The sequence below is a fragment of the Phlebotomus papatasi genome, chromosome 2, assembly GCF_024763615.1.
Source record: "Phlebotomus papatasi isolate M1 chromosome 2, Ppap_2.1, whole genome shotgun sequence".
Classification (NCBI taxonomy): Eukaryota; Metazoa; Arthropoda; class Insecta; order Diptera; family Psychodidae; genus Phlebotomus; species Phlebotomus papatasi.
Genome location: NC_077223.1, coordinates 71,981,990 through 72,008,177, shown reverse-complemented (window position 1 = coordinate 72,008,177; position 26,188 = coordinate 71,981,990). Strand labels below are relative to the sequence as shown.

General features: G+C 33.3%; 1 protein-coding gene across 1 annotated transcript; it reads left to right on the top strand.

Moving 5' to 3' along the window:
* Positions 1–25,759, top strand: LOC129801029 (paired box pox-neuro protein). The gene is made up of 5 exons (XM_055845786.1): positions 1–84; positions 6,507–6,687; positions 6,814–6,893; positions 14,520–14,712; positions 24,547–25,759. Exons 1-5 carry the CDS (start codon positions 1–3, stop codon positions 25,365–25,367), a joined length of 1,359 nt encoding a protein of 452 aa, XP_055701761.1. The 3' UTR covers positions 25,368–25,759.
* Positions 25,760–26,188: the final 429 nt, after the last annotated feature.

Here is a 26,188-nt window from a genome sequence, read left to right as displayed (position 1 = left end):
ATGGCAGAAAAGGTTGCTGGAAATCCAATGGAATCGCCGCGGCCGTTGGCTGGTCAGAGTGGTAACGATCATTGGAGGGATCGGGTGTGTTCCGCAGAAGTTTTGGTCCTGCTCATAATTCGCTTCCCTTTACTCCTACACTCGTACGAAGCTGGACTTATCCGAAGGTACCGTACTATCTCCTATCTCTTAAGAACCTACTAGTCAGATCATCTACTGATATGATGATCTAGTCGAGAGGTGTGCAAGAACCGTTGAAACCGAATAAACGTCAAAATAAGTTTGTTCTGGTAGCGTTTTGACCATTGACTTACATGTTTCTTTTGACATTTATTCGGTTTCAACGGTTCTTGCACGTGTCTGATATAGTCAGATCATCATACTACTTATCATAAAATACGACCTAATAGTAATATATTTTAATGGCTAGTCTTTAGTCACATATTTCCTGTAAAAATAAGGTTAGATGCATTAAAGGAATATGGGAAAAATAAAAAATGTTCGAAGCCAGAATATGTGCGAAGCCTGAGAGCCCTGAAAGCCTTCCCTTCAGTCCCTGCAATCATCTAAATTTCTAAAAATTGCGAGAGTTATTGCAAATAACCGTTGAAGATAGATTTAATTTTCTTATTTAAATTGCGCTGGGTTTCACATTGTTCCGGGGGTAATCATTGGGTAACTATGTGTGGCTCCGACTTCTTCCTAACGTCCAATGCGCGAATGACTTAAGTATGCAACGCGACCGTCAATTGGACGAGGTCGACGCAGTGTCTTGTACCGATAATTGTCCTCACTTGAGTGCGCACTTTGTGGCAAATGGGGTACAATTAGTCATTTTACAGGAGGGGACAGGCGCTGAAGTCACGTGCGCCTGTTTACATAAGCGAATAAGACGTGCAGAATTGTCTTGCACAAGCGCACCCAGTGTAATTTTGTATTCTCAAGTACCCCCTTGCCATCGTCAAATTGGAGGCCCCAAAATGCCGATACCAACCGACAATTCCACCTCTCTCGGTGCATCGATCATGTTGGGGCACCACCCAAAAAACACCTCGATGGACGTATGGTAATGCGGTGGGTAAAGAGTGTAATTTAACTGTCGTCAAATCATGTGCTGGGCTCGTGCCCCCAATAATCATAAATCAGGCATTGATTGACAGAGTTTCTCTTTTCAATTTTCAAAGGCATGTTTTGCCAGTTCTTGCGGCCATAAGGACCTTATAGCGTGGGAGGATTTTAACAGTCTCTGTGAGCATTTCTCTGCTGGCTGAGAATTTTATTATGATGTGCCATATGAGATGGACATAACATGTGAAATCATAAAGCACGATCGCAAAGTGTTTCCTCAATTCTATCATCACCATTTCCACCCAATATTTGTCCAAAAATTCACGATCATCAGATAATAAAATGGTTTGTTTAGACCATTTAATTGACATCGACCCATTCAAAATTAGAAAAAAAAACTATATCCTCCTTAAACGAGTTTCTTTCAACTATGCCATCCTTCACGTTATTGGCATTTCCAATATGTTTCTTCAACCATCACCATATATTACATTTTATTGTCTCCGGTGCCGTGTTATTGCTGAAAAATTCAATTAGTTCCAATCCAAGATGCTGCCACATTTCATCTCTCATTCCAAGATCGATCCCATTGCGTTTTGAGATCGCTGTAAAAATCACAGCGTGTCAATTATTAATAATTATGGGATCGCGCATAAGAAGAAGAATCTCTAATAACAACTTCCACATTTGGCTACTGAAATTCCGGCTCAATTGGCGCGATAGAGGATGATGGAAAACACATTATCCCACTTCTTGTACTACGTGACTCAATGCTGCACTAACTTTTGATCCTCCTCACATTCCAACAGACCCTCTGCAAGAGGGGCTACCAATTTGTCAAATATTCTGTGCCTTCGAATAATCCCTTCAATCTCCAATATAATCTTGAGATGTCTGAAGATTTAATTGCATGAATGGTCATGCCATGCCTTAAGTCCCCAGATTAATAAAACGACCTTTTTACTGTGATACTATAAGAAAATCATTAAATCCAATTAATATGATATCTATTCGACACCAATAAACGTTCATTATTAGAATTTTCTAAAGTTCGTAAAATCAATAAATTGGCTTTGAGGCGTTTTTCTTGTTCCACCAAATTAAAGAGCTTTTAAAATGGTCATACTGTGCTATCTCTACAGGCTAGAAATTAACACTCACTTGAAAATGATAAGCAACTTTGACTAAAGTCATCAAGAGTTTATTATCCAGGTGGTGTTTCTGTTTGAAAAATAGGCATAAAACATCCTATTTGACTATGTTTTGTGAAGATTTCACCCTTTATGTCATTGTATATTTCAAAAGAAAACACTATAAATTGTTTTTATATTTCCTTTAAGATTTTTTTTAAATCTTAAAAAGTGGATGTATTACTTAGCCTTATTTTCCAATTTGATTTAGAAATCTAACTTGTATTAAATTATAAAACTGCAAAAATATGTTATGGTCACAAGTAGGCACAATAGGCCTAAAACCTTTCGGTCCAATACGGCCAAGATAGTTCTAAATAATAGGCGATCAATAGTTGGAGGAAAAGATCTGGTCAAAATCCGTATTCTCACTGGAAAAGTATTTCGACTGCTCAGAATAAGAAACGAATACCTCGCAGTAGATAAATTTTACAAGATTGTGATATGAAGCTGAGATTTTACATACAGAGTATAGGATTTTTGAGATTTAAAATCTCTATAACTTTGAAAATAATTATCTTTCAAGTATAATATTCACAGGGAAGGTATAGGGTATGAAGAAGTATCCAAAAAACGAATAAAACGATTTTTGTAAAAAATCGAGTTGTTATATTCTGACAAGTCGATTTGAAGTTTCCAAATAGTAAAAAATAAATTTGTAGTATATGTATGTATATTAATCAACTATGTATTATTAATTAAAGGTAGTCTTTAACAAAAAAAATTTTGCTTTAAAAAAATGGTAGATTTGTGGGCTAATTAAAAGTATTATTGAAAAGAGATATTTTATTCATTAATACCAAGTACTTCTTAATTGTGAAAATAGTGAGGCTAGACCGTCAAGCTGCCATTATTCAGAATACATTAAAGTCAAAAAAGCTTATTAAATCATACATTAGCTCCCCTAGGAAACACATTATATCAAGAACTTTTTTTAGATGAAAATATGCAAGGCATTAACTAAAATTTTTAATGTAAGATCGCTAGCCTTAATATAAACCTAAATTTAATATTAGAATGGCTAGAAATCGTGGCCGAAAAGTACAAACTTAAGGCAGTCTTAGGACTAGAGGTAGGGGAAAGTCGTCTGCCTTCAAACGAAAAATGGAGTTCCAAATTTAAGATTTTTTTCTGAAAAATCCACAAAATGAATTTTATTTTCTACTACACCAAAAAATTCTTTTGTTCATTCGGCGTATATGATTACCTCATTTAGCACTTGCAAGTCCTCAGTTTTTCCTTCTGAGGAAATTAAAAAAGTGATGTCGATTTGTACGAAGGCAGCTGGCATAGTCTGTCTTCAAACGCGAGGCAGCTACCTTTAAATGTTTTTTTTTCACTGAGAATATTGAATCAATAAAACTAAATGGGCTATAAATGATTAGGTTGAAGCCTAACGCACTCACTAAAATCATCACTGCAGTCAAAAGACATTACACAATAACTTTTCTTCACATTTTTCTGAAGCACTGTTTTGCACTTGAAAATTTGGAAGAAAAAGCCATTGAAGTTGAAAATTGTCAACTTGAAACATCCCGGCCGGAGCAAGATAGCAGGTTATAAGTATTTGTATGACGTTCGTCAGAGAAAAGTAGGAGTTCGATTTCACATGTTTTGATGTATGGAAAGATAGGATTTAAAGGCACACGACATTAGCATTTAAAGGCTGCTGCAGGGTGATATTTGCAAATTTTTGCCACCCACAAAAATTGTGTCATCTGAACCAAAATCTATTAACAGAAATATTAAGCCTGATTAACCTTCTATGAGTCACAATGGAAGATTTATTTGTAAAATGATTTTTACTATGAAAAATCACATGATTTGTGGAACATCAAAATTACAGTTTAGAGCTCATTTTCACTTTTTTTGATCTAGCATCTAGGAAATAGGAGCTAGGCTCTCCATTTTTTGATGATTTGTGAGGATGATGGATAGCTACCTAATAGTTAATAGAATATAATTTATGCTTTTTAGAACAACGAAAAAATCGCAACATTTGAAGACTGCTGCATTTAAAGGCAGACGACTTTCCCCTACATATCAGTTACTAAAAGTTCTTCAGTTTTTAAACAAAAAGCAATTTCAGTGATTTTTCTATATCTGATAGATAAACTATATCTCATTATACTACTATTATTAGTCGACAATTTGCCAGAAATCTTGCATGTTCACTTTATTACATTCTTAAAACGCTTAAAACGAAAAAGGCATTATAAAACCTGATGACCCATTTAAGAATTTATAACGCTTTATGGTGCTGTCCTTGATTAGTTTTAATATTAATACATTTTTTTCATTATTTGAGTAATATCTCTACATAAAACTATGCAAAAAGATAAATTAATTTGTACAAAAGTGGATTTATTTAAAAAAATTTAACTGGCTTTTAATATTCATAGGGTTCACAGGGAACGTAGGGCGTATAAAGAAGTATCCAAAAAGCGAATAAAACGATTTTTGTAAAAAAATCGAGTTGTTCGACTTATATTCTGAGTGGTCGAAATTGTCGATAGTAATAGTAATAATAATGTTATAATAATAATAATACTGTTGATATTGAATATTAATTATAAAATACTAATTTGTACTTATTTTGAAAAAGACATTTTTCCGGTTTCGATTACAAATTTAGTAATACTAAATTATTTGGATTCAAATTTATTATTAATCCACTTGAAAAAGAATGGTGAAATACTAAGGTCTTTAGCTTTAGAATCATACACGAATTCGATATGATACTGTATTTACCAATTTATCAAAATAATCATCCAAAAAAAAATTATATTAGTAGAATTAAAAATCTAAAATTCGGCGAAGTTCCGCTTTCAGTTTCCAAGAGTTTTTTAAATCTCTCTTTACCAAAATATTTCATTAAAAAATTAGTACTTTCGTTTTTATTATTTCCCAAATTAGATTTTTGTTGGAGAAATTTATTAAAATACTATAGGAGAAAGATTTCATGTTTCACACATACTCTGGCTTCGAACACTTTAAATTTCTTCCATATTCCTTTAATGAATCTGATTTATTTTTTTCAGGAAATGTTTGGACTTAAGTCTGGTTATTAAAATATGTTATCATTATTGGTCAGATTGATGAAAGTAATGTGGGAAAAATAGAAAGTGTTCAAAGACAGAATGTGTGCAAAGTCTGAAAGACTTCCCCTAACCGATTTTGTGCAGCTTTAAATATTGTATATTTTAGTTTGCAACATAGTCTTTCCCCTTCAAAATTAATGAATGCAACATAGAGATCTTAATTCCCTGCTACTTCACTTCGCGTAATTTACAAAATCATTAGAAAAGTTAAGAAATACAATTTAACCCGACCCTATAATTAAGTCACCAAGTTAAGCCCCAATTAAGTCACTTCAACATCTCAATCAACCTCCAATCGCGAAGACATCATCAATCATCAGCGATTTGCCCCTTCGTTGTTGGAGTCTCTGGGGCCACAGGGGGCAAGAATTAATCACTTGATGGCGATTTAGAAGAAAATTAGCCTAAAAGCGTCGTCCAGTGCACTTGCAACTCATGCAAAAGTACGATTAGATGGTTAAATTGAGATGTTTCGCGGTGTTCAAAGGTACCGCCTGGGTGCAGGACCAACTTCCGAAAGTCATTTATTACCCACAGACCTCAGTTAGTGGAGTAAATAGCACACTGTTTAATCAAATCAGCCGATCAAGGCAAATTTGCGCTCATTGCCCTAAATGAGACACACTCAATCAATTGCTGGGAGGAGGCAAAAACTCATCCATTCTTACAAGAGAAGGCCTCCCCAGGAGAATTCTCAGTACCAGGCGCGTGTCTTGGACTGTTTTCTGAGCAAAATATTTACTTGGTTACATGCTTTGCAATCATCTTCAAAGAGAGATTTGGAAAGAGATGGGCAAGGGCAAAAAATCCGCCGACGGAAGCCCCCGAAGAAGACAAGAATCAATTTGATTTCGCCACAAAAAGAGAAGAATAAGAGACAAGCCTAAGGAAGCACAATCGATTACCATCCAATTTTCATCAATTTGGCCCATGTTGCAACTGATCCTAATGACTAATTCTGCATACGAAATTTTCTATGTTGGTCTGGGGCTGAGGAACATTGCTTCATCATTTAATTGAATGTCTAACTTCATGTCCAATCAATTTAGATTCCTTGAAGGGATCTTTTATGACATGAATCAATTAAATCATCAAGCGATATGAGATCAAATTTGAGAGGCAATTGGGATGATTGGGTAATGCTCAGGTGTGGATTCATCCACCGCATTTTCTCATTGTCTTTGCAGGACAAGCAGGTGTAAATCAGCTGGGCGGTGTATTTGTGAATGGACGACCACTTCCGGATTGCATCAGGAGGCGGATTGTGGAGCTAGCTCTGATGGGAGTGCGTCCCTGTGATATATCCCGCCAATTGCTTGTCTCACACGGTGAGGAAACCTCAATTTTTACGCTAACTCCCACAATATTCCCCTATAGCGCCTATATCATTAGTCAATTTACCGCTGGCATTGAAATCCTCACTAAATTTATATCCTCATCTTGCCATATTTCAGGATGCGTCTCAAAGATCCTAACGCGATTCTATGAAACTGGTTCAATTAGACCTGGATCAATTGGGGGTAGTAAAACAAAGGTAAGAAAATGACTCTCAATAAAACCATCTTTATTTATTTTCGGTGTGTTTTCCATGAAACTTCTAACCTCCCTCCATCCACTTCCTAGCCAAAAGAGGGTGAACTTCCTGAGAGGAAGAAAAATTTATTGCCCAAATTCATTTCGTCTATTTACCCTATTTAATAACCGAACACGAGAATTGTACACACAAAATGCTATCGCTACGATCTAAACCCCGTAAATTTTGTCTAATTTTCACCTTGTTGTTGCGTGGGCTCTTTATACCTGGATGAACGCACAAACCGCCCATATATAGCTGATCAATCCGTATTCAATAAAGCAGAGCGGGATAAAGGAACCGATTCAACGCTTAATTGAGCCTTCGTGTCGCGGACAATTTGTACCATGAGAGGGATTTTTGCTTTTTTTCCGTTCAGGAAAACCAAAGGGAATTCCTGCTCGACATTTTACGAATATTTCACATGTTTAAGTGCAAAACAAATACCACAGAATCCTCCACTTTATCCTCTGTCGTGTGTGTTCTGTGGTTTTAGAACTTTCTTATAGGGGTTGGGAAAAGCACAAGTTTATTGTGCATGACACGAAACATTTTCACTGGGAGCTTTGCAGAAATTCCACAAAATTGTATGGATGAATATGTTACCGTACTAGGCTAAATTAGAAAAAAAATTGAAGAACTCTGAAGAATTAAAAAGTTTAAATAGAAAAAAAAGATATCTAATTTGGTATTACCTTAGTTATTTTTCAATAATTTCATTATTATTCTTCACTAGGGGAAAGTGCCCATGCTTGATACCATTTGAAGCTTCGTAATGACTAAATTTTCTATGTTTCAGTAATATATATGTGACTCATCGCAACCATTTTTTAAAAGTACAGGAAAGTGGCCAGTTTTTAGAATATATTGCGGAGTCACGTTTATTGAGAAACATAGGAAAAATTTAGTCATTACGAAGCTTCCAATGGTATCAAGCATGGGCACTTTCCCCTATAGCCTTTAACGAACCAGGAAGGAGTGATTTTAGAGACTGATTAAAAATAATCTATTTTATTATCAAAGGCACGTATTAATATTTGTTAATTTTTCTTGAAGACCTTTTGAGACCCTCACAGAAATAACATCTTGTGTGAATTTGTTGAAAATAAAGTCTATTGACTTTAGATTTCAGACAATAGTTGACATCAAATATTGCTAAATTCAGTGACGGATACGGAGTGAAAAATCCAGTCAGCAAATGGTTAAGAAGGACCCCGGTGTACCAAAAACAAAATTGTGAATACAAAATTCTATATACAAAAACTGACGTTCCCATCATTCAGGATTAATAAGAGGCTCTATTTTAGTGCCAATGGTGTAGCCAAGATTTTAGTAACAGGAGGGGCCAAATTGGAGGATTACCCCTAAAAGAAATCGTTTTTCTAACGCTAAAAAGAGCTTTCTCGAAATTTTTAAAAACAAGTTCAATTTTTACTAATTTGAGCTCATTTAAAAAACAAAATCCATAATATGACCTGTAGCAAAGACGAAATCCACCTAGGAACTCTTTTTCGAGGAAACTTTTTTATTCCATTTTAGCGGAGATTTTGACGGATTCAAACAAAGGGATACAAAACCGTTCTCACCGATCTGAATAGCTTTTTTTTGGTAGAAAATTGCATTTTAATTTTTTGAGAATAATGTTCCAAAACTTTATATTGTCTAAGACCTTGTCTTAGACCATAAATGCTAATAGATTATATCGACATAAAAATAATATTAATTTAATCCGATTTTAATTATTTTAAGTAGTTCAGTAGCCCATAAACCGTCTTCAAATATTTTTTTAAAAGCAAATATTAATTTTCCTTTTTTGTTTTAATTAAATGCGATTAAAAACAGCTATAGTTTTTCTTTTTTTTGACACTGTTGAAACTCCAATAGGTAGATTCGGTATAGATTAAATCTATTTCTGAACCGTTTTTTAGGTTTTTAATATTCATATTATTTGCAAAGATGAAAACACTTCCAAAATATTCTAAAATATTTTCAATGTGGGCTTTTCTTGGGTGAAAATTCCGATAAAGAAAACAAATAGTCTTGTCGATGTGTTTAAAATTAAAAATTTAATTTAAATTCAATCTTTCGGCGGATTTCATAAACAGAAAGCTTGCTAAACCACAAAAAAAAATTTTCCTCGAAGAAAATACCGAGAAATTTATCAAGAATAGAATGGAAAGTGTTCTTTATGACCCCAAAAACCTCTTCCAAGACAACATTGTAGCGTCTTTGAGAAAAGTCGATCAAAAAGGCCCCCAAAGTATTTTTAAAAACCAATTTTGAAAATTTTAAAAATTGTATTTAGCACAATTCTTTTAACGTATTTCGTCGATTTTTGTCTTTTATCGATGTTTAATCCAAATTAATTGATTTTGTTTTGTTTTTTTTTGGGAAAGCTGACAAAAAGTCGTTAAAAAATATTGATATAAGTCTCGACTACTGAAAGATTTGAAATCAATTCAATTTTATATACATATTTCGCTTCAAATGTTCAGCTTGAGATGCTGCTGTAGCCGACTTATCATAAATGGTCTCATGTGGTAAATATCATGAACTTTAAATTACAAAATGTTTGAATTTATATCAGGGACCTCAATTTTCAGGTCCAATCATCAGGAATCCTAAATTTTCTATATGTTTCTCATCGTGCTAAAAATCCTTTTGATTTCAAGTATTGATTTATTTAGGGTGAACTTATAAATAATAATAAATAGGAAATAAAAGTAAAGTAAATTAATTTGAGGGGTTACGTGGGTCAAAAACAATGGAAAACACTATATTTTCTTTAATATTTTTTTAACATAATAAATTTTTATTTTTATTTAAGTTCTTAAGCATAAACTACAACATTTCTAAATTAAATTTTCTGAAAATTTCATGTAGACATCTTAAAAATTCAGCCATTGGGACATTTAAAAATGTTAAATTTATGAGGAAAAAAGTTAATCGCACCCCCGTTTTTTTCTCAGTGCAGTAATGGCTTCTGCACACTAGAGAAATTTATGTCCATATTGAAGCAAATTCCCTACGCTTGTGCAGGAAAACCCCTTCAATATGGACATAAATTTCTCTAGTGTGTAGAGGCCATAATGCAAGGAATTTGCTTCAATACTCCAAATATTGACGAAATCTTCTTATAGAGTGTAGAGGCCATTATTGTGTAGTGTGCCTTATAGAGATGAAAGTTTCAAGAAAAACAGACTAAAAGATCCAAAACAATAAGTTCTAATCTTGTAGAAGGTTATTGCTTGTCCGGTTCTATTTTCACTATTTTACATATCGATCGGTAATGGTTTAAGTGTGGAAAAAAGATGTACGAGGAACTCGATTGATTGCGACGTGGAGTTGATCGTTCTTGTAGATTAAGGTTGAGTGTCAGGGAAGTTATGTTTAACACGACCCTCTTACATGTTTGTCTTTCTGTCTCGTGTACAAAGTGCCTGGGTCTGATAAACGAATTAATGTCGTGTCCACTGTGGGCACTAAAGCACTACCACGGGGGTATGGGACAATCGATGGGAACTTCTTGTAGTTCATCCTAACATGCATCAAACAACCAACAACCCAATTTTTGGAGTATGGGGCAAAGCGAAGTGAATTTATGGAGTTGTTAAAAGTCTCATCATTTCCGCATGAGAGATGTCTTTAGTACAGACCACTCCAGTCACTTTAGGTATTGTTTCATGAAGAGGGCAATTGATTGGGGTACCACAATAAAGTCGTATAATACAGGCGAGAATTTCGCAGTGCCATAAAACAACATGCATATGACCTCAAGAGGTGATCATGCCAAAGATGAGCTCGTTCGAATGCGCAATGCTAAAAGAATCCCACTGACTGTTATATACTTCAGCTAATTCATAATGACAGAGTGCGGAACGTGTTAAAATATTTATGCAAATTTTAAGTGCGTGTGCAAATGAGGGGCCAATTTTATTGGAGCCATTGTGAGGTATACTCGGTGTCATTGATTTTTTACAACCGTTTCATTGCTGGAAAATTGCTTTTAAAAATCTTATTAAATCATCGAGCGCAATGGAGACGCTTCACGACATGCAAGAGCTCTTTTTTTAACTCAAGGAACACACGCAAAGAAGTCTTCTCGGCCCGATAGCAAGGCAAGTCTTTGGTGAATTTTGTGTGACGCTAAAAGTATTGGCAAAATTGCCGCAGAGGTACAAAAGGGTGATTTTGAACAAGAAAAATTCATCTTTAATGCAAATTTGGGTCATTAGAGGTGATAAAAGGGAAGTATAGTGTTTAAGCTCACATTAAGTGAAACTTTGTATGGTGTAATTGAATATTTATTCCTGGGTAGCATGCGTAAAGTGAAAATTATTCAAATATTTTATATAAATGGAATATTTATTCCAAAAAGGGGGCTGTACCTTACGAAATGGACTGCATAAATTAGTCTCCGAAAGAGGTGACTTTACAAGAAAGATGACTTTTATATGGAAAGTTTTAAATGTTAAGCCTTTTATTTTATCTGTGGAACTCTCCTCATTACATTTTAAGCTACTAAAGATTTATAACGTTTTTTTTAACTATTTTATTACGAATTTAATTAACAATATTTTAGTATTTTTAAAGATTTGTATTAGGGTCGGAGGAACGTATGTTCGACAGGGAACCCCTATTGACACTTTTGTCAAAATGTTGAAAATTATTTAATGTATTTAGTAAAATATAAATAATATAACGTTTTTTCTGTAATATACCTTTTTACTATAAACAGAGATGTTCAAATTTCATATCCCAAATGGTACAGAGTAGGGTGTCAATAGGTGCTGATACGAGTTCTTAAAGTGTCAATAGACGTGCCTTTCACCCTACCTTGTAAAACAGTTTTAAAAATAGAAACAAGATATGGAACTTTCCTATTTTCATTTTCAACTTAGTTTTTTTGTGTAGTTTATTACGATGGGTGTTTAAAAATGTTAAAGACTGTTTAAAGACTTTTACTGTTTAGACTGTTTAAGTGTTTAAAGACTGTTTTGAGACTTGGAACTTAAAGTTGCTACTCAAAATATTGGAAAACTATCGTACGAAAAATTAACAAAAATATTTTTATGGGTTTGTAACTTATAAAAGTTTTAAAAAATAATATATTATACTGAAAAATTATTTGTAAAAAACGTAAGAAATTAATATAATTGGACAAACTTTTATAATGTATTTCTACAGATCATAATTTAAAGCTTGTACAAAAAAAATAAAATTTCGCCATATTATAATTTAGTATTCATTAAAAAAGAAGTACATGTTTTTTTTGGATGCAAACTGTAATAAAGTATGTTCTTGTTTTTAATAATAAAAAATTTAAACCGTTCAACTAACATGTGTATTTATAGATTCGTTTTTTTCATTTGGTTATAAAACACTCTTTGTTCGATGATGATTTTCATTTAAATTTATATAAAAATGTTTTTCTTTGTTAATATTAAATTATTTTTACGATAGTTGCAAACATTTTCAAAATGTTTTCTAAATTTATAATGATAGAAACAAAATATTTGGAAAACTTTAGATAGTACATTTTTGTTAAAAATACTTTACAAAGTATTTAATTCAGAAATTTAGTTTGTTTAGTTTGAAATTTAGATAGATTTTTGTGGTTATCGAACACCAAAATAGGGGAGGCCGCGCAGAATAAGGCAGAAATAGACTCAGACAGAGGAGTGTTATAGTTTTTCCTGAAAACAATATTGAACAAACTGCTTATTAAAGTAATTATCTTTCTTTCTTTCCATTGAAATATTTTTCAGTTTAAGGGCAGAATCACATTAACAATAAAATGCTCGTCGTAGCCTCATCGTATTTCGTTAATTTACGCATTTTCATTGCAATTCTTACGCAAATTCTCGATTACCGTATTACCTTATCTCATACTCGATGGCGCTAAGTGAAAATAGTATAAGAAAATTGAAGAAATAAAACGAAAATGCGATAAACGGCGAGCAAAAAAATTAATTTCTCTTAAAGTTTTTTTGTTGACCGTTTATTGAATTTTTGCTTTATTTCTTCAATTTTCTCATATTATTTTGACCTAGTGTCACCGAGTATAAGATAAGGTAATACGGTAATCGAGAATTTGCGTAAGAATTGGTGTGAAAATGCGTAAATTAACGAAATACAGTGAGCATTTTACTGTTAATGGGATTCTGCCCTAGCTTAAGAAAGTTTTTCTCAAATTATAAACAAGGAAAAATTTGATATTTTGCTGGATAATCTGCTCTGGTCTCCCCTACCTTAACAAATAGAGATTTAGTTAAATGTATAGCTGAAAACTTTTTCCTCTTGGTGTTTATTTTGAGGGATTAAAACGTTTTAGATTTAAATATTAAACTGTATAAAAGGTTTTAGCCAAGGGGTAACGCATTCCCATTTTTTCTGACAAGGGTTTCTGGTTTCTCGGGTTTCGCGATGCAATTTTTGGTTTCTCGGGCTTCGCGAAGCGTTTCTCGGACAATTGACGAGGGTTTCTCAATATGAGTTACCCTTTGCTTTTAGCTGGAATTCTTTATACTCTCTCTACTTTCCATTTTTTTCTTACATTTTCCATTAATAAAACTTATCAGTTCATCATCAGGTAATTACACGTTCCAAATTTCTCATAAAAAATGCAACATTGTGATTGATTTCCTCACAAAGTGGGTGAAAATGAAACGTACCGCTCTCGAAATGTGGTGGATAAGCAAAATTACCCGGAAAACTCATAAAGCTGCTGAGGATTTTTCCATTGATACTTTATCAGTAGCCACGTCACAATTATCACCTAATAATTTCAGGGGTGTACAGGTGTTTATTGGCAGGAAAACAAACAAATCGAGTGCATAAATTCGAGCGAATCAATCAATTTGATGGAAAAGTGATTACCAAGCAAAGAGTGGCAATAATTCGATGCTCTCGAAGTTCCTCCTTATCGTGTTACACACAACTTTCAGAGTTAATTAATCGCAAAAATAGGCGATTATTGTGGATTTATTCTCTGACATTGTTGCAAGAGATATTTCTTTCTTTAATTGCATTTTAGCAGGAAAATCACGAGAGATTGAAGGCTAGCGATTATATAGGCTAAATTTTCTCGCTTAACATTTTACTACTGTTGGAAAAAAGTGTCCTTCTAGCTTAGTTTTTTTTTGTGCTATATGGCGATGGACTCTCTTGCTCAACAATAAAAGCACAATTACGCGACAAATCGTTTTAATTAGGAGTTTCTCTCTCCCACCTGAACAATCTGGACAAATGGCAGTGAATCACGAAACTCACCGTACTCACACCTTCACTCCCCCAAATGATTTTCCTTCAACCCTATGACATTTCCATCGAGAACTCAAAGTTCATTTGTGCGTTGTCCTAATTTTAATTTTTTCTCTCTATTTTTCAATCATGGTAAAATGCAAATTGCATTAAATTGCAGAGTGTCGAGCAATTTTCCCGCCATTAAATCACAAAACCTGAAAGCTCAGCAATTGCTAGAAGGAATTCCCTATGCAATTTTTCCTCACTTAGAACCTTGTTAACACTCCGTGGAAATGTAGAAAATTGCTCGGAAATTTAGCATTTGCCTTTGGTTTTTTCCAGCAAGTTGCAACACCGACGGTTGTGAAGAAAATTCTGCGTTTCAAACAAGAAAATCCAGGGATGTTTGCCTGGGAGATTCGGGATCAACTGCTGGCTCAGAGAATTTGTGATCCTAACACCATTCCCTCAGTAAGCTCAGTCAATAGAATTTTGAGGAATGGAGGACTCTGGACAGACGATATGGCAGCAAATGGTGAGATATTAGCTTTATTCTAGAATTATTGGTGTTTTCCGACGGTTGATTCAAGTCATTCGAGTTATTGTCCGTTATCAATTCCGGTAATCGTCGGGGGATGGGGCAGCTAAGAAAAGAGTAGTCTCACAAAGAAACCGAAAGAAAATACAGAACAAAAATAAATAAGAAAATTGCGAAAATAGCTAAAAAAAAAGACAAGTGTAGTGCCCCAGATCCCATGCCCTGTGAACCAAGGAGACCTATGACAAAGCAGGAAGAGAACAGATTTGACCATTGAGGAAGACTTGGAGTCTGAGCCGAAAGCTTTGGGAAGAATAAATTTTTTCTTAGCTGCCCCATCCCCCGATGCTTACCGGAATTGATAATACTCTATTCCAGAATCTTTAGAAATTTAAGTGAAGAAAATATGATATTATTAAAAAAAAAGAACAAATCATCACAAAAAATAAATATCACGGAATGTATTTATTAGAATCTATAGGAAAATCCATGTAGTAGTTCTAAAGTTCTAGGCTCATTTAAACGAGGATATTTTACTTTGTTTGAAATGTTCCTTTCGAAATTAAAATTTCTCACTGAACTTTACCTGACTTATTTTACTTAAATATTTATTTACTTTTTTTTTAAATTTTTTTTGACTTGTATTCATAGGGGAATGTACTCTCTCTTCGAACGTTCATGCCTTCGAATAATATAAATATTCTTTTATTCTTCCTTAGAGACTTATATTTCTATTAAATATTAGTTAGCTTATTATCTATTATATTGATAATTACAATAAATAAATAATAATAATTACTATTAATATAAAAATAAATAAAATAAATTTAAAAAGAATCACATTATTCGAAGGCAGAGTACTTTCCCTTATCAACGTTTTGACAATTTTTGAGGAGATGATTAAGAGAAATTTTTGTTGATTAATTCTTCTTCTTAGTGTGAAAATTAAAAAAATACAGATTCAATAACTTTTAAAAGAAATGACGAACTAATGACAAATCGTAGTATAAAATTATATGACTTTATACGACATAGATTGCAAATTTAAGTTTTCTTTGAATTATACATTCCTTAAATACAATTTCACAACATTTCAAAATAAAATAGAAAATTTGTAAGATTTTCTACTTTAGCCGAGATTCGCTTGGGAGATTATAAGAAATGGCAAGGAGATTTTATCTATGAAACGAACCACTAGGGGAGATTTTCCGAGACTCACTATTTGATCATAAGGGTCCTGAATTCCAGCACTAAAATGCTGAGATTAGCAAAGTAGATATAAGAAAATCACATTATTCGAAGGCATGAACATTCGCAGGGAGAGTACTTTCCCCTACATTTATTTAGTCCATAACAATGGAGTACATTTCGAAAAAATCACTTTAAAATGTGGAATAAGCGTTCTTTTAAGATTAGGCTATTTTGAAATACGTTCTAACGGCTCCGGTACACCTTTTTAGATCAGCAAAATTTCATAAGATCATATCCCTTTCTTCAGGGGCTCAACAAGCCTAATAAAAAGTGAAGCAATTTTTTCACTTTTCCTTGTAAAAATTTTGCAGATATTGCACCGCGACTTAAACAAATTTTCTTCGTAGTTCTTGTGTTATTTCGGCGAACATAATGAAGTATGCATTTTTTAGATATCTTTTAATGCACGATTTCCTTGACGATTTCGACATCAGACTGATAAGTCAATTCTCTTTAGTAAAAAACTTGCCAATATTCTTCAGTGCCTCTATGCAAAAATGTATGGAAAAATGAAATGTCGAGAGTCCCCTGCCTTTCTTACTTAAACGTACAGTAGATTCTCGCTAATTCGGCTCTTTTAAGATCGGGCTACTTTTTAATTCGGGCAGCAGTTAAATTTTAAAAAAAGTTTGTTGATATTTTTCAAGTTTGATAATGATTATCAAATGAAGCAAGTAATGCTCAAATTTGCCATGGTTTATCTATATATATAGTTTTCCAAATAAATTCTTAAATTTCCAATAATATGAGTATGTAAACTCAATTTGAGCATGCAGATGAATAAAAAATCGTTACATTTCAAAAAGTTTGTCGCCCGAATTTCTCTCTAATTCGGGTGACATTTTAATCCCAAATGCCCAAATTTGAGAGAGTCTTCTGTATATCATATGCTTATCTTACTCCTTTGCACGCTTCTTCTTCTTCTTCTTTCGAACATCACACCAAATTAAATTTAGTTCAGTCTAATTTTGAGTTCGAAAGAGTGCGATAGACTTACACAAATCTTTTGAGAAAGAAAGGGATGCGAATTTGGATTTCATGAAATTTTATCGATCCAAAAGGTGTGCCGGAGGCATAAATAAATAAATTTTCCTTTGTGGTTCATTTCTGAGATAAAATGTTTCAATAAACTGTCAAAAATCCGCCAAATGAGTCTTGGCTAAAATAGAAAAAGGATTTGGGGAGAAAAGAGCTCTATTAAATGAAATCCATTTTACAGCAAGATTTTTCGCAAAAACACATCTTAGATTACTTTTTAATTTTTTTTCACTATATTTTTTCTGTTTGTTATCACTAGTACTACTTAAAAAATTTCCTTTAATGCTTTATGTATAATATATAAAGAACAAATTCTGGAACTATTTGTAAAGCAAGGAACCAGAATTTTTCTATTTGGTGAAATCACTGTTGAATTGTTGAGGTAATTATATCTGTCTATAATTTGTATTTTATTATCTTAGAATAACAGGAAGAGTTGTCTAATTGTTATATATTTTTCTTAAATAATTTTTTAGTATATCATATGAAATTTTAACTGGCTAAACTAAAACTAAAATTATACTAAAATTAACTAGCGTAATGGGCGAAATGCTCAAAGGCCTCAAAGGGATAAGGGAAGGGTTTGAAGATCCCCATACACGGCATACACACACTCTGACTTCGAATACTTCACAATATTTCCAAATTCCTTTAATGAGTTTGACCTATTTTGTCAGAAAATCTGTGGCTTAGGGCTAGTTAATAAATAGATTGAAAGATCAAATTAATATAAAGAATATGAGAAAATTATGATGTGTTCAGAGACAGAGAATGTGCAAAGCCTGAAAGCTTTCCCCTTTATTTCGAAATAAAATACCCTGGTTTAAATGCACCTTAAAAAGGTAGATTTCTTAGAAAGTCCGCGAAATCTGTTAATGTTTCTAAATTTTTCAGAAATCTCTTCTTCATTTTGTTCTCTCCTTTACGATAACTGAATGCATTTACGTTTATAACTTAATGCATCATGAGGTTCAATTTTCATAATTTCGTTTACATTCGCATTACCAAAAATTGCCTTCATTGAGTGCAAATATGCAACAGTTTGAGCAAACGATTTAATTAATTGCACTCGTCATGCTGGAGGCTTGAGTAAACAGCGTGAGTCTTTTGCATCAAAAGAGAACACTATTTCGATGCACTTGGTGTAATTGATTGCTGCCAAAGGGGCAGAAGAGTCAGTGGATCATTTTGGGAAATGACCCAGGCTCATCGATGAGTGAAAAAATCCACAGCGGCCTCCAGAAATTACAGAGCAAACTTACAGCAAAAGTGTTTGTACTTTTTCCCAAAAGACGCACGAGCTGCGTGTGCATTTGCCAAAAATTGGGCGCTCGAGCGTGGTTCTTTCCGCCTCCTCCCGGGAGCCAGGAAGATCATCAGAGCTGAGAAGGGAGGTGGGATTTCATTATGCTAATATAGGGAATTTTTTGGGGGCCAAAGAGATTGTGCACAATTCGCTCATTTTTGCCTCTAATTTAACTCAGTAAATTGCACATCTTTAGCCAGCCCTCGTTCGTTTAAGTGATTTTTAATTATTTAATACGCGTTGCAATTCTCACTGCTATTGCCTCTCGTTCGCACTCAATGAACCATGGTAATTTTGGTGTTTTTGCAAGAACAAGAAATGCTATATAAGTTATATTGCAAGGCAAAAATCATTTCCTTAAAGTTAGCTATTCATTCAGACACTTTATGCAGATGATATAACTAATAAACGAGAGAAGATGGTGAAAAATCTCCCGGTCATAGAGCAAAATTTTCTTAATTGCTTGAACGGTTTTATGGAGATTTTAACAAAGGTTTTAGGTTCTACAAAAACCCTAACTTTAAATTACTGAAATTTTCCATTAGACTTTAAAAAAAAACTGGAGCCATGTTTACATCAAATGGCGTGTAATTAATTGATGTAATTCTTAATTGTTTTTCTTCCTTTTACTCAAAGAGTTGTTCAATGGCAAGATTAATTGCTGTATTACAATTTAAAAAAAGAATATGAAAGAAAATTGAGACAGTTTTTTACAGAAAATTTAAAAATAAAAATAGGGAGAACTGGGGCAGTAGTAAACAGGGGTAGTTGTAAACACTGTGATTTTTTTCATTAATTTTAAGACTCCAGAGTATAAAACCCATAAGCATTCATAGATACCATGAGGATGTATGTCCACAGATGAATTGGTCAATAAAATCCTAATACTTTAAAAATAAAAATCATTTTTCCTGAAAATGTTGATAATTCGATTATTTTCGTCATTTGTGTAAAATAATCGAAATGTAGCAATACCAGTTCTTTCCTACATCTTTTAAGATTATATTAATGCATTTACTAGAGAAATTGAGATTCTCATTATTTTAAAAGAATTAATAACCCGTCAAATCATTATTCTACCTGCCGATTTTACTCTGAGGTTTTTTGAATTTTAACGGTATATTCCAGTGTATTCAGAGAAAATCTGTAGATTTTCTGCTGAATTTCTGCTAGAAAATCTGTAGATTTTCGGCAGAATTTCTGCAGAAAATCTACAGATTTTCGGTAGAATTTCTGCCGAGAAAATCGGCATAGTATCCATTACTTCACAAAAATATTGTTGATTTATGTAGAAACTGTAGGAGTTATAAAGAAAATGGTATGCTCTGCTTAACAAGCATTACCGATTAAACATTTTAAATAAGTAAAAAGATGCGAGCAAAAATACTAATTTTTTAAAAATCGCCCATGGAATGATACAAAAACACGAAATTTAGGTCGATACTCTGCTTAAAGTTTTCACTTCACTTTTCTCTACTTGTAACACGTCGTCGCAGAATTCTTTATTTTATATAAACACCGTGATATCACAAAAAATAACTCTATTGAATTTTGCAAACTTCAGTGAAAAATTTTTCCATTTCTTCTGACACATCTTGTCTGGAAAGTCTGGAATGTAGAAAAAATCTACAGAAAATCGGCAGAATATCTACAGAAATTCGTCAGAGATTCGTCAGAAAATCTGCCGAAATATTCTGACGAATTTTGTCCCAAGCCCAAATAAAATTCGTAAGAATATCTACAGAATTATCTGCAGATATTCTGTAGAGGTGTAGATTTTCTCTACAGAAATCTTAAAGATATCTGCAGATGTTATTTGACGGGAATTGGTCAGAAAACAGCATTTGGGGTAGATGTAAACAGGCAATTTTCCCGTAATTATAGATGTCGCGAGTGTAGAATGAATGGCAAAATAGTTTGTCTTCTTCTTCATTTTGGTTTGACAGCTGCATCTCATGTTGGGAAATTTTTCGTTGTTCAAGGGTGGAAAAAGCGTGTTTACATCCTCCCCAGAAGCTGTTTACTTCTACCCCAGGTATTTTGTTAAAACAGAAAAATACACAGTGACACAAATTTTATTTTTATGGAAAACTCACTTGTTTTCTAGCATCCGCATTACCCTCGATGAATTGCCTATATCCAAGGGTAAAACATGAGCTTAAGAAATATTTTCCAAAAAATCACTCTGTGCTTGGAAAATCACCTCAAATTCGCATCTATTGAAAATGTTTACAAGTGCCCCAGTCTCCCCTATGTCCATCAAAAACGATACGACCAGATACTGTAAATTTTGCCGCCAATTATTAGATTGTTATTCTTTCTATAAACGTTCTATATCTGTTTTATTGTAATATAATATACTAGGGTAAATTAAGCTAATTCAAAACCTGCTTGAAATGGAAATATTTGGGTACTCCAAATGGAAACGTCACTGTTTTCATGATAGTACTAAATTATTATATTTATATATTTTCTATACCTCAGTTTCATTATTTAGTTAATTTTGCTCTAAATAAAGCGAAAGTCCATTAATATTCACAAATTTTAATTTGTTAATTTCTCAGTAAAATTAAAAGTGTACCTTATCACCATTGAATTTTTCATTGATCGACCTTGTTTTCCAATGAAAAACATAATGAGGTGATTGTTGTTTATTCGTTTTGTTTAACATTTATGTCATATTTCTGGATAATTTCAGTTAAATTAAGTGCTAATCTTTATTGTTAACGGTACGTGAAATTTTCAAATGAAATAATTACTTATTTCGTGAACAAAAAGGATTTTTCTGAAGTGTCTGCAAATGCTTCAATAAGAAACCCTGGAAATATGATTTTTTTTTGGAGAGATTTTCTTATTGTTTTAGATGAGAAAGGAGAAAAGACCAAGAATAAGAACAAATCCTGTACTCAGGAGTAACTGAACAAGGTTTTAGAAGCCTTTCGTCGTGGTTTCACTTACACTGTTTGTCTCCAATTAGAAACTTTTCCTTGTCTCCATTTGGATTAATTGGTTTCAAATAGAAGCATTTTACGTTCGCGTATTTTTCTTGTATTTAAGAAGTTTTCAAATTATATATAAAGAATTTTCACTAAACAGTAACATTCTAGAAGAGTCAAGGAGCAAGTTTATGTAATTCCCTTGAGAAAAAATATGAACTTAATGCGTTGAATTTTCTGTCAAAATTAAAGCGTCTGGAAATGGTTTTGAATTAGAATATTTATCCTAATTGAATGTTTTATATCACAAAAGTTCCTAAAGTTTCTCGATTTTTTGCAAATTTAAATTAATCTTTAGCTGTAGGGGAAAGTTCTCTCCCTTTGAACGTTCATGCCTTCGAATAATGTGAATTTCTTTTTATTTTTCCTAAGAGACTACCACATAAATTATTAACAATTGATAATAAGCTAACTAATATTATTTAATAGAAATGTGTAAGTCTCTTAGGAAAAATACAAGAAAATTCACATTATTCGAAGGTATGAACGTTCAAAGGGAGAGTACTTTGCCCTAGATCTTTGGAATAAAATAATCAAAACAACTTAAGAAAGAAACAAGAACAATAAAAAAAATACTTACATAAAAAAATATTTAGACGAAAACTTGAGGGAAAAGAAATACAAAAAGTCTATAAAAAAACATAGGGTAAGTGTGCCAAATTTCGGCATAGTTGCATGCAAACGCCAAAGTCTCAAATTTGAAATGTAATATCTTTAACAGAAATGGATTTTTTTATTCCTTCTACTTAAGGAGTGTTGCCTAGATCCCTGTAGACAGTTTATCGTCTTTATTTACTCTAAAATCATTCTTAATACATTTTAAAATGAATAAAAATGTTGACATAGCTTTGGTGCCCTATTTCGGCAACCTTCATTCTCATTGCCCTTCAGGAATTCTTCCAATGCCTTTTTCACGTCATCTCGTTTGTCGAAGCTACATTTTTGCATTGTATAATCTCTGGTCTGGAATATGTAAAAACTAAAAATTCATGTAAATTCGAGGAACAAAAAAGGTGGCCGAAATTTCAAGCTGGCTGGAATTTGGCACACTTACCCTAATCGAAATTGGTTTAAAACTTTAAAACAAGAAGTCTGTTGTTTGAAAGAATTTCTAAAATCTATAGTTTTTTCTCGTCTTATACATGTGTGAAAAAACAACACTGTACGCATTTTTAGCAGCGCAAATTAAGGGAAAATAATTATTCTACGTTTAAAAAACCTAAGATATTTCTAATCAACGTATTAGGGGAGGGTGGGGTAGTTTAATTTTTGCATATTTGCTTTGTCTCTTTGAAAGAAATGGGATAAAACTTTTATAAAGCGGTAACTGAAATCCATGTTCATAAAAATAATTCATTTCAGAAGTGCGGGGCAATTTGAGTGCGTGAGGGGCAGTTCCATGCAAGCACATGGAGAAGTTTCCTGTATTTAATAATTTACTTTTTAATTAAAATTTACTTAAAAGGATCACTGAAAACGTTTTGGTTCTGTTTTTTTCAAGAAAGTTCGAAATTACAGGAAGTAGATTTACTAAAAGCTCATTAACAAAAAAAAATAATAAAATAAAAATAAACTTTCAGTGATTTTTAAGTGCTTAAAAATAATTAATTTAATTGTTACTAATATTTTTTCAGAATGTTTTAATCAAGATATTCTAAATTTCTTGCAGTATTATAAAAATTCAACATTTTTATTAAAAATTGTTATACTAAAAAGGACAAGGTGGAGTAATTTGGAACCATGTCTAATTTGGAACTTTGGGATTTCCTTTCAGTTTCAGATGGCGAAAGGAAAACCAATGAAAAAGTATACTCGCGAATGTAAAGTCTTGTATTTTATTCGTGGTTTTCCTTTTCTCTTTGACCACCCGAAACAGTGAGAAAATCAAGATTCCAAAATAGACATGATTCCGAATTACCCCATCCTATGCCTTACCGTGCTATCACACTAGATTTTTTTCAATTTGTAAATTCAATTTAATTTTCAGATGAATTGTTCCTATGCGTTATTTTGCATTAAAAATCATTAGAATTAATAGATTTTCGCTTACTTATTGATATAAACTAATACTTGGCCCACCAAAACATGTTTAAATATGCTAAAATAGCATAAATGTAGTTGCTCAAATTAATTTCAACTCAGCAAATTAAAATGTTAAAATTGCTCAATTATTCCAATTTTATTGGACTTAGGCGATATAGGCAACCTCATTTTCATTGTTTCTTTCTGCAAATGAGGTCCAACTATGTGAAGTAGTTCCTCAAATTCTTCAGTAGCCAGAAAATTGTTGTGTTCAAAATAATCGCCATTTGCGATATCATCATACATTTTTTCATTGAATCCCTGGGCAGATCTCTCTTGGATCAATTTTCTGGCCCATAATCTCTTCATTTTACCCTGAGACACATTTTTATTGAACATGTATCCTACATAAAGTAGGAAAATTTCTTCCTCATCACTAGACTCACTAATGTAACAAAATCACAAAAATTTTTCGCAAAAATGTGTCCCGGCTATGAAAAAATTCAAGTTGTTCTCGCAATTTTAATGCTCAATTTGCTGAGTTCAAATTAAAATTAAATAGTCAAAAATCCTAGTGTGATAGCACCATTGACACACTTACAACTTAATCTGAGAGACGACTTAGTGGAAAATTATAGAATGAAGTTTAGTCATTATTTCAAATATAAATATGCTAAACTGTCTCTTGGCTCTAATCCTCAGGTCTTTCAAGGCCCTTACCCTATTCTAAAGCGATCCGTCAATGTGCTGAAGTAGTTTAGCACTACAAAAGATATTTCTTTTGTATTAACAAAATTATAAAAAAAAAATCGTTTAATGAGGAATACGGCACGATATTTTATTTCCTCTGCATGATTAATTGTTATTAGTATTAAAGTTCTGTTATAAAGTTCTTGCCCGTTTATATTTTTGTATTTTAAAGTCCTAGATGACTTTAAAATAGTGATTCTAATCAATTGTAGTGCAAGTTTCAAATAAATGCATTTTATCTTTCTCAGAAATTGCCCCATTTATCTTGAAAGTGCCCCGCAATGGGAGATTTTCACACGTTCTGCCGTTCAAGAGAATAATTTTTAACGCAAATTATTCTTCTTAATGTTGCAAAAATTATTATTTAAAAAAAGGGATTGAAAATTGAGAAAAATGTTTAAGGACTTAGTTTTATGAAGTGTAAGTCAATCACTATTAAAACGGTATTTTTTTTTTAATTTTCCACAGAACAAATGATTAGGGAAAGCCATGGGTATCTGCAGGCTAAGAATAATCCCTCTGCAATGTACGGAGCCACCTCACCAGGATCCTCAAGTGAACAGACATCCCCAATGCCGCTCACGCAATATCGTTTCCACGGAGTTGGATCATCCTTGGTTAAGCCCTTGAGCCTTCATCCTCCCCCTGTTCAACCTCGAGCTCCTCTTCGACCAGCTGCATTGGCTCCCTCTCCGCCAGAAGCCCACAAATCTCTGCCCATATCTCCAAAAATGAGCCAGCATTCACCTGAAGTCAGTCCACAGACATCACCACCCAATCTCTCATCCCCAGAAGAAGCTGCTCATGCATTTGCAAGTCATACCATCAGCCCCTTCCCTAAGCACTGGATCTGGAATACTGCTAGTCTCTTCTATGCCACTGGCAGTAGGGATCAACTGCCCCCACATGCATTCCTGCCCTATGCTGCTCATTTCAACGGACTCCCAATTTCTCCTGCTGCCTTGAACTTGGACACTCAAGGGTCAGAGAACAAAAGTCAAGATACCAGTGATGACTCCCTGGATCAAGAGGAGACCACAAAGAGCCAAAGCTCGGGAGTGGCGAAGAAGAGAAACCCCTACTCAATTGAGGAGTTGCTCAAAAAGCCCGAGAAGAAAAGACGCTTCAGTGGTTGTGATCCCATCATCTGCACAAGTCTCCCGCCCAGCAAACCAGTTGTGATTGCACTGGATGATACCTCCCGCCTCTCAGGCACCTCATCCACTCACCTGGCACCGGATGACGAGGCGATGGCTGATAAAGCGTGTCACATTGAGGTGTGTGATTGAGTCTCCCGCACCTGAAGCGTCTCTTCCTGTCCAGCTCGTCAGCAGGACGGGAAATCATAGGAATTGTAAATAGAGTTCTTTGATCACGCTCTGACCACGATCTCGCGATGGCTGATCAGGAAAGTCGGCAGAGATACGCAATTTGCAACAAATGAATAACTTATGAGGAGCAGCAGTGGTTCTCAAACTGTGACCAAAAGCGAGGACTGGCTTTTTGTATATATTATAATTTATTTAAAAAAAAAACATTGTATAAATATTTAAGGAAAGGTTTCGCTGAAAATGTGAAGTTTGAATAGATTTCTATGAAGTCTTAACCTTTTTTTTTAATTTTTGGTACTAGAATTAGTAGAATGTTAAAAAAGTCACCAAAAGAGAGAATAAAAAGAAAACATTTTTGGAAAAAACACATTATTTTTTAAACAAAATTCAACAGCGAAGTAATCAGAAGAAAATGTATAATAATTATCATTTTACATATCAGACTTTGCAGGATAAAGATACAGAAAAGGTAATACATGCTAATAACTATAAGATCGATAAGATCTCTTTCAAATATAGAACAAGCTTGAGGAGTTGATAAACTGCATGATGTAATTTAATTCACCTCATAGCTATTATATCACGAAATTAGATCTTAATAAGAGTGACACGAAATTTTTCAAAAATCAAATTTTAAAAAGTTATTTCTTGAAAACGTTTCGATCAATTTTCAAATTCAGATAAATTTTGGCAAGGTCTTAAGTGGGCCTTAAGGGCAAGATCTTAGGAAAAACACAGAATATAAAAGCTAGTGATAAGCTTCCTAATACCCTATTCTT

Bases quoted from the DNA above. Each gene is read 5' to 3' on its own strand.
- LOC129801029 (XM_055845786.1), top strand. From the start codon at position 1: ATGGCAGAAAAGGTTGCTGGAAATCCAATGGAATCGCCGCGGCCGTTG. The intron at 6,688-6,813 runs GTGAGGAAACCT...GCCATATTTCAG, and splicing joins CCAATTGCTTGTCTCACACG to GATGCGTCTCAAAGATCCTA. The intron at 14,713-24,546 runs GTGAGATATTAG...AATTTTCCACAG, and splicing joins AGACGATATGGCAGCAAATG to AACAAATGATTAGGGAAAGC.